Source organism: Salvelinus alpinus, chromosome 14, assembly GCF_045679555.1.
Source record: "Salvelinus alpinus chromosome 14, SLU_Salpinus.1, whole genome shotgun sequence".
Lineage (NCBI taxonomy): Eukaryota > Metazoa > Chordata > Actinopteri > Salmoniformes > Salmonidae > Salvelinus > Salvelinus alpinus.
The window spans coordinates 54,293,082-54,306,448 of NC_092099.1; the positions used below are offsets into that span (position 1 = coordinate 54,293,082).

Below are 13,367 nucleotides of genomic sequence, written 5' to 3' on the forward strand. Positions count from 1 at the left end.
CTGGCAGGTAGACCCTGGATTATTGAAAAGCAGAAACAAGTATAAGATCATGACTCACTTCTGTAGAAACTCTATGATCTTGTCCTTGCTCCTGAGGTGGGGTAGCGTGAACTTCTCCTCTCCCTTCTCAAAGTACTTAACGGTGGGGAAGCCGGAGATCTTGAAGCGGTCTCCCACTGCCTTGTGGATGGTGGTGTCCACAGCTGCCAGAACACCAGGGCTCTGGAGCAACAAGAGTCAGATCAGGATACAACACCGTCATCACGTCATAGATCAGCTAGTTCTGACTGGATCACGGCCCTTACGGCTCAACGCAGCCCAGTGAGAATAAAGCAAAACCATTATAAAAACGTAAGCACATACACAGAGTTTAGGGGACGCACTCTTTTCACGCAATGTTGCCCGGTGGGTGGTACTGATATAAACGTCACGGTGGGAGTACATTTCATTGAGCACACGGGTTCACAGTGTCGAGAACGAGCTGAGCACTCGCTCCTGTCCAGATCGTGGAATCTATTGAACACACCGCTAAGCCAAAGACTACTGGTTGGCTAAACCTAAGTAACAGATGATACCATTTCATCAGGCAGCCACAAAGATGAAGTAAACAAATGTAAATCTCTGAATTCAAGTTATGTTTGCCATTTCATGCAGCCGCAGAACAGAAAGAAGCTAATCAAAAGATATTATATTCGAATTTCGCATTGTTTAATGTTGAGAGATATTAACATTCAAAAAGTAATGACACTGGGTGTGTAAGTACACCTCCAGGATGCTATGGTACAGTCAGCCTCATGTATAAGCCCTCCAACAAATAAATAAACCCAAGAACATCCAAAACCCATCAGATGAAGATTTTAATGAAGCCAGCAATGCAAATGATTCATCTCAGTGACTGACAGTAGACAGGTATTAGTGCATGTTGACTAACCAATCGCAGTAAAATGAGATTAAATCAGCTTCATACATTTCATTCGGGTGAGTTTAGTAGATTGGCTTGATAACGGCATTGACGTTGTTGGTTTGCTAGCAAGCAAAACTTGACGCTACACATCGTTCACGTTTGGGAAAACTGTTCCAGCCAATTGGTAGCTACAGTAGCTAATGTTAGATCAAATAAAGCTAAATTATCTACTAATATAAAAGTGCAGTTATAAAGTAGAAAGTATAAATCTACCATAGCTTAATTTATGAATTAGGTCCCAGGCGGAGGGTTTTCGGTTGAACGTGGACGCGCATCGGATAGTACTTGCACTTTGAAACCCACGCACACTGACGTATAGCACTGCCCACCGGGAGAAATGGCGTGTAAAGATTGTGTTCCCAAAGTTTACAGTGTATCAAACAAAACAGCAGCTCCTAAATAACTTTCAAGAGAGATTAAAATAACAAGATTATTTGTAAGATTAGCCTCCACAATAGAGGTAAAAAAAAACAAAAAAAAAACAGTTGACCCCTCTATAACGAGGTATTTCAATACAGGCCAAATAAAAACACTGAAAAAAACACATTTTCACTCTATGTACTTCTATATAAAGTAGAAGGAGAAAAATAGATGACTTCAGCGGTCTCCTGTGCTCAGTAGTACAGCCTCCAGGCAGCACATCCGCATTAGGTAATGTGGGAGCTCTTCCCATTGACCTCCAAGCACTGGGTCTGGGCAGGGAGCCGAGGAGAAGAGGAGGAAGGGAGGAGGGGGGACAGCAGAACAGATTGGGTCCAAGCTGCAGCTCTCCAGGCAGGCCGCTGCACGGGGACAGCACAGGGAGAGATGAGATAATTGCTCCAATCATGAGGCGATCTCTGGTGATTTTTATTGGCCTGCCCCTGGCTCTGCCTCAGGGCTGGAGGAGTGCAGCATTACCATAGTGGAGAGGACAGACACACCCTGCTAATCAGAAACACATAAGGAGCTCTGGCAGCCAGTGAGTCCAGCGTGTCAGACTCTGACTGCACCAGCCAAGTACAAGGCCAAGTGGGGTTAAAGTTCTGTTGTTCAGATATGTACTATCTCACAGCTAGGGTTTGGAATAAGTTAGTTTTACAGAGTGGAGTTGCAAGGCTTCAACATAAGTATGAACATACATTTAAAAACACAGAAACAACACGAGCTCTCTGTTGCATGCAAACACACTCACGCATCAAAAGCACCCTGTATATACACCATCATTGTACTTACATTTTTGTCTTTGTTGAGGTACTCAGCAGCTTCATCATACTCTGGCTTCATCTTCTTACAATGGCCACACCCTGCAGGTGAAAACACAAACAGACCTGACTAGCTGAGCGACAATGACTTATCGCTAAATATTATAAAAGAGACATGACTTGCCGCACGACGATGACTGAACGAACATAAACAGAAATGACAAGCCGAGTTAAGATGTGCTAACGGTAGTGTTAGGGATTCTCACCATACTTACCCATAATCACATTAGAAGTAAATGGCCTTAATAGAACCAACCAAGTGCGTTAATTGAATGAATCAAGCCATTGACAACATTACATTCTCAGTAGGGCCTCATCCAAGTAACATTGAAATAAACTGCAGGAATTCTCCTCCGTTCCCGCCAACGGTTTTCAACTCAACACTGGCAGTTCTACTATATAGAAATATACACTGAGTGTACAATACATTAAGAACACCTTCCTAGTATTGCATTGCACAGCCTGTTGCCAGAGTGATGGGGGAGAAGACAGTTTAAGCGAGACCAGTGACGTAGCAGGGTTGGGGATGCGATAGGACTAGTGTTCCCATACAGTGTGAGAACTAGCTGGGTGGACGGTGTGTGTGACACTGTGTGTGTGTGTGTGACACTGTGTGTGTGTGTGTGTGTGTGAGACACTGTGTGTGTGTGTGTGTGTGTGTGTGTGTGTGTGTGTGTGTGTGTGTGTGTGTGTGTGACACTGTGTGACACTGTGTGTGTAAGCTTGACTTGCTTGCCAACAGGGCTGTGACAACAAATTCCTGCGTCATGAATAAATGCTGTGTTCAATAAAAAATGTATGAGCTCTGCAGCAATGCAACTTATTTTTAAACAACTTTCAGACTCTGAACTCAATATTTTTACCAAGCATCCACTAGATGTTTTGTTGTTGGTATATTGTAAAGAGTAGCCTATGCTGTTTGAAGAGCAGAGTGTGTGTGTGTGTATATTTCCTATATGGCATGGTTGGATGGAACCGCAAGATCTTTAGTTGGCACACTGCCATATTCAAAAACAGCTGTGAACTGTCCTTAAAATCAGCTACAGCTGTAATATACACAAAATCAATACAACACACTGCTGCATTCAAAATATCTATTCATGTTTAAATTGTAATATTTTTGTAGAATTGTCAGACAGGATGTACGTGAACGAGGGGAACACTGCCTCTGTCTGACCTTAAAAAGAGGAGTGTAAAAGAAGGAGACAGAGGAATAAAAGAGTATTATTCTATTCTCTGCATCATCTCCTCTCTACTGGTGCCATCACCTTCATTTACTGTCTGGGGACGGAGGGTTAAGCTAGATGTAATGTTTCTGGGTCACAGCAGGGGAGTGTGTGTGTGTGTGTGTTTCTGTTGGAGAGTTGGAGAGACAAGGGCTTCGTGGCTATTAAAATAAGGCTGCTTCAGTGGGCGGCTGGACGCATCTCCTCTCTATCACCAGTCTGAATAGACTAGAGGATGCTGGGTAATATGCCAGTTGGGAGGCCAGATCCTGTTGTTTACTTCAGCCATTCACAGACATGAATTGGTCTCTATACATCCTGCATCTACAGCAGCACAAAGACAACTGAACCAGCCACAGTGTGGAGGGAGGGAGGGAGCAGCACAGACAACTGAACCAGCCACAGTGTGGAGGGAGCAGCACAGACAACTGAACCAGCCACAGTGTGGAGGGAGCAGCACAGACAACTGAACCAGCCACAGTGTGGAGGGAGCAGCACAGACAACTGAACCAGCCACAGTGTGGAGGGAGCAGCACAGACAACTGAACCAGCCACAGTGTGGAGGGAGCAGCACAGACAACTGAACCAGCCACAGTGTGGAGGGAGCAGCACAGACAACTGAACCAGCCACAGTGTAGAGGGAGCAGCACAGACAACTGAACCAGCCACAGTGTGGAGGGAGCAGCACAGACAACTGAACCAGCCACAGTGTGGAGGGAGCAGCACAGACAACTGAACCAGCCACAGTGTGGAGGGAGCAGCACAGACAACTGAACCAGCCACAGTGTGGAGGGAGGGAGGGAGCAGCACAGACAACTGAACCAGCCACAGTGTGGAGGGAGGGAGGGAGCAGCACAGACAACTGAACCAGCCACAGTGTGGAGGGAGGGAGGGAGCAGCACAGACAACTGAACCAGCCACAGTGTGGAGGGAGGGAGGGAGCAGCACAGACAACTGAACCAGCCACAGTGTGGAGGGAGGGAGCAGCACAGACAACTGAACCAGCCACAGTGTGGAGGGAGGGAGGGAGCAGCACAGACAACTGAACCAGCCACAGTGTGGAGGGTGGGAGCAGGACAGACAACTGAACCAGCCACAGTGTGGAGGGAGGGAGCAGGACAGACAACTGAACCAGCCACAGTGTGGAGGCAGGGAGCAGCACAGACAACTGAACCAGCCACAGTGTGGAGGGAGGGAGGGAGGGAGCACAGACAACTGAACCAGCCACAGTGTGGAGGGAGGGAGGGAGCAGCACAGACAACTGAACCAGCCAACAGTGTGGAGGGAGGGAGCAGCACAGACAACTGAACCAGCCACAGTGTGGAGGGAGGGAGGGAGGGAGCACAGACAACTGAACCAGCCAACAGTGTGGAGGGAGGGAGGGAGGGAGCACAGACAACTGAACCAGCCACAGTGTGGAGGGAGGGAGGGAGCACAGACAACTGAACCAGCCAACAGTGTGGAGGGAGGGAGGGAGGGAGCACAGACAACTGAACCAGCCACAGTGTGGAGGGAGGGAGGGAGGGAGCACAGACAACTGAAACAGCCACAGTGTGGAGGGAGGGAGCAGCACAGACAACTGAACCAGCCACAGTGTGGAGGGAGGGAGGGAGGGAGCACAGACAACTGAACCAGCCACAGTGTGGAGGGAGGGAGGGAGGGAGCACAGACAACTGAACCAGCCAACAGTGTGGAGGGAGGGAGGGAGGGAGCAGCACAGACAACTGAGCCAGCCACAGTGTGGAGGGAGGGAGGGAGCAGCACAGACAACTGAACCAGCCACCGTGTGGAGGGAGGGAGGGAGCAGCACAGACAACTGAACCAGCCACAGTGTGGAGGGAGGGAGGGAGGGAGCAGCACAGACAACTGAACCAGCCACAGTGTGGAGGGAGGGAGGGAGGGAGCAGCACAGACAACTGAACCAGCCACAGTGTGGAGGGAGGGAGGGAGCAGCACAGACAACTGAACCAGCCACAGTGTGGAGGGAGGGAGGGAGCAGCACAGACAACTGAACCAGCCACAGTGTGGAGGGAGGGAGGGAGCAGCACAGACAACTGAACCAGCCACAGTGTGGAGGGAGGGAGGGAGCAGCACAGACAACTGAGCCAGCCACAGTGTGGAGGGAGGGAGGGAGCAGCACAGACAACTGAACCAGCCACAGTGTGGAGGGAGGGAGGGAGCAGCACAGACAACTGAACCAGCCACAGTGTGGAGGGAGGGAGGGAGCAGCACAGACAACTGAACCAGCCACAGTGTGGAGGGAGGGAGGGAGCAGCACAGACAACTGAACCAGCCACAGTGTGGAGGGAGGGAGGGAGCAGCACAGACAACTGAGCCAGCAGTGTGGAGGGAGGGAGCAGCACAGACAACTGAGCCAGCAGTGTGGAGGGAGGGAGCAGCACAGACAACTGAGCCAGCAGTGTGGAGGGAGGGAGCAGCACAGACAACTGAGCCAGCAGTGTGGAGGGAGGGAGCAGCACAGACAACTGAGCCAGCAGTGTGGAGGGAGGGAGCAGCACAGACAACTGAGCCAGCAGTGTGGAGGGAGGGAGCAGACAGGATAGGAACCTCTGGGTAAGAGCTGGACAAAAATAAAAGCTGATGCTCTTGACCATGAGATGATTACTCTCACTATGACAGGTGGACCATTAAGAAACTGCAGTGTGTGTTGGTGTGTGTGTCTCCACGTGTTCTTGGCAGTGCCAGGGAGGGTGTGTGTGTGTGTGTACACAAGCTGCTGAAATGCCTGATATGTTTGTATCAGCTGGCTGCTCTTGGCTTGGGCGTCTCAATGAGTGGCCACAGCAGTGCCCAGTGAAGAGTGACAGCCAGGCTGCCCATTGTGAGAGGCAGGGCACCAAGGGGCGAGGGTGGGTCGGTCTGGTGGCCTTCCTGTGTTATAACAACGAGCCATATAAAAATGGGACTTTTACCCCCAGTGAGCCAGGGCCCATTATTTACTACAAAATGGGTCCCAGGGTGGGGACACAGGAGGTGTCTTCATGCAGATTCAGAGTGTAACAGTGCGTTTTGACAACAGCACGGCTTTTCAACTCTGTCAAAACATCCCCCTGACGTTTCCCTGCTTCTCTCCTGACCGAGATCACATGGAAGAAGCTGAGAACTGTTTTGAAATGGAAATCGAAACAAATAAAAATGTTAACTGTGACACTTTTACAATGTCTTTGTAACAACAGCAATCTGTTACATATGTAGCCTCATGATGTCATCATAGCCTGTTCCCCTGAGTGTGTGTGTGTGTGTGTGTGTGTGTGTGTGTGTGTGTGTGTGTGTGTGTGTGTGTGTGAGTGAGTGAGAGATAGGCTACTCGCGGTGTGTGTTTGTTACTTACATGGGGCATAGAACATGACCAGGGCAGATGGGTGTTCCTCCAGGAACCCATCTAAGGAGTCGTCAGTCAGGTGGAAGACGGGGGAGTCAGTCTCCGACCATTGGACCTCTGGGGCCTTCGGCTGGGGGGGCTGGGGACTGGATGGGGAGAGCGAGGTGGTGAGGGGTGGGAGTGAAAATGAGAGGGGAAAAGATAGAAGGGAAAGAGGGGTGAGAGAAAGGAGAGAGACATGTAAGGAGCCCAGAAGTGAGTTAAAGCATGTCTGTTATGAGGCAGACCTAGCTATAGATCATACTCCACCTCACGTCAGCTACATCTGGCCTGTACTGGTCACACCCGTATGACAGAGCCCTCCCTACCACTGCCAAGACCAAATACAAACACCTTCCAGTCTTTTATCCATACTGGCCACTAGTCAAGGAGAAACTGTACGAGGGTTCATAACACACTGTCTAGGGGGAAGGATATCTGTTTTAAATGTCACTATGTGCAAATGGGATGCGGTCATAAATCTACAGCTTTGCACATAGTGACATTTAAAACAGATATCCTTCCCCCTAGACAGTGTGTGCTGCGGAGTACTTTTTATAACTAGGCAAGTCAGGCCAAACCCTCACCTAAACCGGACGACTCTGGGCCAATTGTGCACCGAATAACGGCCGGTTGTAACACAGCCTGGTCTGTAGACACCTCAAGCACTGCAATACAGTGCCGTAGACCGCTGCGCCACTCGGGAGGCCGAGTGCATGTCATTACCATTATAATAAAAAGTACAGCTAGGCTATACGTATACACAGTACTTATTCATAGCCAGATGTCCAGGTCGTTCCTAGGCAACATCAGGTGCACATCCTCCTTACTTAGCGAGATCGTGATGAATACCGCTAACCCCCCTTGTGTGTGTGGTGTCTCTTCCATAATTCCACCATAGAGGAATCTAAAAGCCAAATGCTGCAGTATTTTTCAGGTTCAGCCCATCTCGTGGTGGCTGTGTTAAAAAATAAATAATTTAACCTTTATTTAACTAGGCAAGTCAGTTAAGAATTGTTATCCAAGATGGCGTAGCAGTCGGACGTGTCTTTGTTCTGTCCCGTGTAAATAGTCTTTGTATTTTTCGTATACATTTCGTATATATTTTAATTTCACTTTCCATCTAGGAACTGAATATACATTCCTACATTCCGCCTCACCCAATGTGGTACGGACCTGCTATTTTTTTATACTTTAGAACCGTAACCCCAATCAGAAGCTAGCCAGATAACTAGCTACTAGCTAGTAGTCAGTTCGCCACTGCTGCGGTCTTCACCCTCAACTCGGACACAGCCAGCTTCAATACCGGGCCAATACCTGCCAGTCTGCAAGCGCGATATCAACCCAGAGCATATAGGACTGCTTTTTCTCTACCACATCACCGGATTCCTGACGCAAGCTCTGGACAATTACACCGTATCATCACAGCTAGCTAGCTGCAACCGAGTGGCTACTACTGGCTAACACCTCTGTCCCGAAGCAAGCACCAGTTAGCCTTGAGCTAGCCTCGAGCTAGGCCCATCTGCCGGCTAGCTGAAGAGGTCTACCAGCGAATTCTTGGGCTACAATACCAGCTACAAGCTAATTTAGCCATTTTTTTTTGCCGCTGCTAGTAGCTTTTACCTTCTGCACAGACACCAGCCCTGTTATTAGCCTGGATATTACTCACCAATTTACCAGCATCGGACTGTCTCTCGACAACAACGCCGGATTCCTGCCGTAATCCCTGAGCCACTACTTCTGGTCCTCACAGCTAGCTTGTAGCTAGCGCCACTGCCACGAAGCTAGCACCAGTTAGCAAACACAATTCTACAATTCACAACCTCTCTTTCGCCATCGCCATCTGGCTTGGATTCTCTGTCGACACGACCACGTCTGAGCAGACCCCCTCCGTCTGAGCAGACCACCCCCCGGGCTACTAACTTTAAACGCCGCGTGCTAGCTTAGTGGAGGCCTCCCTGCTCCATCTACGGCTGCCCCCTGGACACTATGATCACTTGGCTACATAGCTGATGCATGCTTGACTGTCCATTAATTCACGGTACTCCATTCTGTTTATTTGTGTTTTATCTGTCGGCTCTGTGCTTTAACTCAGGATCTGTGTGTAGTTAATCCGACCCTCTCTGCCTAGTCGTCGCCATTTTTACCTGTTGTTGCTGTGTTAGACTAGCACCCTGTTATTGCTGCTGTTATCTTACCTGTTGTTTTAGCTAGCTCTCCCAATCAAGACCTGCAATCACTTTATGCCTTATTGTATGTCTCTCTCAAATATCAATATGCCTTGCATACTGTTGTTCAGGCTAGTTATCATTATCATTGTTTTGGTTTGCAATGGACCCTGTAGTTCCACTCTCCGTACCTCTGATACCCCCTTGGTCCCACCCCCCACACATGCGGTGACCTCACCCATTGAGACCAGCATGTCCAGAGATACAACCTCTCTTATCATCACCCAGTGCCTGGGCTTGCCTCCGCTGTACCCACGCCCCACCATACCCCTGTCTGCACATTATGCCCAGAATCTATTCTACCACGCCCATAAATCTGCTCCTTTTATTCTTTGTCCCCAACGCTCTAGGCGACCAGTTTTGATAGCCTTTAGCCGCACCCTCATCCTACTACTCCTCTGTTCCTCGGGTGATGTGGAGGTAAACCCAGGCCCTGCATGTCCCCAGTCACCCTCATTTGTTGACTTCTGTGATCGAAAAAGCCTTGGCCTCATGCATGTCAACATCAGAAGCCTCCTCCCTAAGTTTGCCTTACTCACCGCTTTAGCACACTCTGCCAACCCTGATGTCCTTGCCGTGTCCGAATCCTGGCTTAGGAAGGCCACCAAAAATTCTGAGATTTCCATACCCAACTATAACACTTTCCGTCAAGATAGAACTGCCAAAGGGGGAGGAGTTGCAATCTACTGCAGAGTGAGCCTGCAAAGTTCTGTCATACTTTCCAGGTCTATGCCCAAACAGTTCGAACTTCTAATTTTAAAAATTAATCTCTCCAGAAATAAGTCTCTCACTGTTGCCGCCTGCTACAGACCCCCCTCAGCTCCCAGCTGTGCCCTGGACACCATCTGTGAATTGATCGCTCCCCATCTAGCTTCAGAGTTTGTTCTGTTAGGTGACCTAAACTGGGATATGCTTAACCTTTCACGGCTACTAACCCCGGATCCGGGAGCACCCCCCACCCCCCACACACTGATTAGCATAGATAGCATAGCTTCACAAGTAGATAGTAGCATCTAAATATCATTAAATCACAAGTCCAAGACACCAGATGAAAGATACAGATCTTGTGAATAAAGCCACCATTTCAGATTTTTAAAATGTTTTACAGGGAAGACAAAATATGTAAATCTATTAGCTAAACACGTTAGCAAAATACACCACTATTCTAACTCCATCAGTTTCTTACTCCTTCAGGTGCTATCACCAATTCGGCTCAACTAAGATATTGATAGCCAATAACCTATAAAAAAAACCATCAGATGACAGTCTGATAACATATTCATGGTATAGGATAGTTTTTGTTAGAAAAAAGTGCATATTTCAGGTAGAAATCACAGTTTACAATTGCACCGACCATCACAAATCCACTAGAATTACTAGATAGAGCAACGTGTATGACCAATTTACTCATCATAAAACATTTCATAAAAATAGACAAAGCATAGCAATGGAAAGACCCAGTTCTTGTGATTTCAGACCATATTTCAGATTTTCTAAGCGTTTTTCAGCGAAAACACAATAAATCGATAAGTTAGCATACTACATGTTCCAACGTTACCAGAGCATCGATTCCAGCCAAAGAGCGCTATAACGTAATCACCGCCAAAAGATATTAATTTTTTCACTAACCTTCTCAGAATTCTTCCGATGACACTCCTGTAACATCATTTTACAACATACATATACAGTTTGTTCGAAAAGGTGCATATTTAGCCATACAAAACCGTGGTTACACAATAAAAATACTAGGAAATCAAGCCTCAATATGTCTGACGTCATCTATCAGAGTGATCTAGTTTAATTGAAAGCTAATCATATACTTGACTAAAAAATACAGGGTAGACAGGAATCGAAAGACAAATTAGTTCTTAATGCAACCGCTGATTTACATTTTTAAAATTATCCTTACTTTTCAATACAGGGTTCGCCAGGTGAAGCTATACCAAACAAAATGGCGAAATATGCGTTTAAAATATTTCGACAGAAACACGGTTTATCATATTAAATATTGCTTACTTTGAGCTGATCTTCCATCATATTCTTGGGCAATGTATCCTTTCTATGTTATAAACGTCTTTTGGTCGATAGATGTCCTCTGTCCTTCGAAATGTCCACCACCAACGACCGACCTCCCAAAATGTGTCCAAACTTTCAGAGTGCACGACAAATAAATTCCTCAGAATCGCACTAAACGGATATAAATTGCTATAAAACGGTTCAAATTCACTACATTATGATGTTTTTAACAACTATAACGACTGAAAACATGACCGGAGAAATATTGCTGGTTAGAAAACGACTTGGAACGAGACAGGTCCGATGGCCTTCACGCTTGAGGCGCACGTTGAGAAAGGGCGGTCTCTGTACATTTTGGTCATTTATAATGGCTGTGAACGTCCCATCGATTTCATTGAAAACGTGATGACGTACAGACACCCAGAGGAAGACGTAGGCAGTGTCGGTTTCTTCATAGCATTCACTGTGGCCTTATAAACAGACCCCAGATCAGAGGTAAAAATTTCTGAAATCTGAACCCTGTCATGAAAAGTGCTGTAGAAATTGTTCTGTACCACTCAGAGACAAAATTTCAACTCCTATAGAAACTATAGACTGTTTTCTATCCAATAATAACAATAATATGCATATTGTACGATCAAGAATTTAGCACGAGGCAGTTTAATTTGGAGACACAAATATGCTAATGCGGAACAGCACCCCCTATAGTTGCAAGAAGTTAACACCCCGGCAGTCCTACAATCCAAGCTTGATGCCCTCAATCTCACACAAATCATCAAGGAACCCACCAGGTACAACCCTAAATCCGTAAACATGGGCACCCTAATAGACATTATCCTGACCAACCTGCCCTCCAAATACACCTCTGCTGTCTTCAATCAAGATCTCAGCGATCACTGCCTCATTGCCTGTATCCGCCACGGGTCCGCGGTCAAACGACCACCCCTCATCACTGTCAAACGCTCCCTAAAACACTTCTGCGAGCAGGCCTTTCTAATCGACCTGGCCCGGGTACCCTGGAAGGATATTGACCTCATCCTGTCAGTTGAGGATGCCTGGTCATTCTTTAAATGTTACTTCCTCACCATATTAGACAAGCATGCTCCGTTCAAAAAATGCAGAACCAAGAACAGATATAGCCCTTGGTTCACTCCAGACCTGACTGCCCTCGACCAGCACAAAAACATCCTGTGGCGAACTGCAATAGCATCGAAGAGCCCCCGCGATATGCAACTGTTCAGGGAAGTCAGGAACCAATACACGCAGTCAGTCAGGAAAGCAAAGGCCAGCTTTTTCAAGCAGAAATTTGCATCCTGTAGCTCTAACTCCAAAAAGTTCTGGGATACTGTAAAGTCCATGGAGAACAAGAGCACCTCCTCCCAGCTGCCCACTGCACTGAGGCTAGGTAACACGGTCACCACCGATAAATCCGTGATAATCGAAGACTTCAACAAGCATTTCTCAATGGCTGGCCATGCCTTCCTCCTGGCGACTCCAACCTTGGCCAACAGCCCCGCCCCCCCCGCTGCTACTCGCCCAAGCCTCCCCAGCTTCTCCTTTACCCAAATCCAGATAGCAGATGTTCTGAAAGAGCTGGAAAACCTGGACCCATACAAATCAGCTGGGCTTGACAATCTGGACCCCCTATTTCTGAAACTGTCCGCCGCCATTGTCGCACCCCCTATCACCAGCCTGTTCAACCTCTCCTTCGTATCATCTGAGATCCCCAAGGATTGGAAAGCTGCCGTGGTCATCCCCCTCTTCAAAGGGGGAGACACCCTGGACCCAAACTGTTACAGACCTATATCCATCCTGCCCTGCCTATCTAAGGTCTTCGAAAGCCAAGTCAACAAACAGATCACTGACCATCTCGAATCCCACCGTACCTTCTCCGCTGTGCAATCCGGTTTCCGAGCCGGTCATGGGTGCACCTCAGCCACGCTCAAGGTACTAAACGATATCATAACCGCCATCGATAAAAGACATTACTGTGCAGCCGTCTTCATCGACCTGGCCAAGGCTTTCGACTCTGTCAATCACCATATTCTTATCGGCAGACTCAGTAGCCTCGGTTTTTCTAATGACTGCCTTGCCTGGTTCACCAACTACTTTGCAGACAGAGTTCAGTGTGTCAAATCGGAGGGCATGTTGTCCGGTCCTCTGGCAGTCTCTATGGGGGTACCACAGGGTTCAATTCTCGGGCCGACTCTTTTCTCTGTATACATCAATGATGTTGCTCTTGCTGCGGGCGATTCCCTGATCCACCTCTACGCAGACGACACCATTCTATATACTTCCGGCCCTTCC

General features: G+C 47.8%; 1 protein-coding gene across 1 annotated transcript in view; it reads right to left on the reverse strand.

The window, feature by feature from the left end:
- The window catches only part of LOC139539087 (protein disulfide-isomerase A5-like), a 67,027-nt gene that overhangs the window by 16,699 nt on the left and 36,961 nt on the right, over nucleotides 1-13,367 (reverse strand). The window contains exons 11-13 of the mRNA XM_071341830.1: nucleotides 6,787-6,923; nucleotides 2,180-2,250; nucleotides 59-222 (exon numbers count right to left, since the gene is read on the reverse strand). Of these exons, the coding sequence (XP_071197931.1) occupies nucleotides 59-222; nucleotides 2,180-2,250; nucleotides 6,787-6,923 (372 nt within the window). The remainder of the gene's footprint in view (nucleotides 1-58; nucleotides 223-2,179; nucleotides 2,251-6,786; nucleotides 6,924-13,367) is intronic.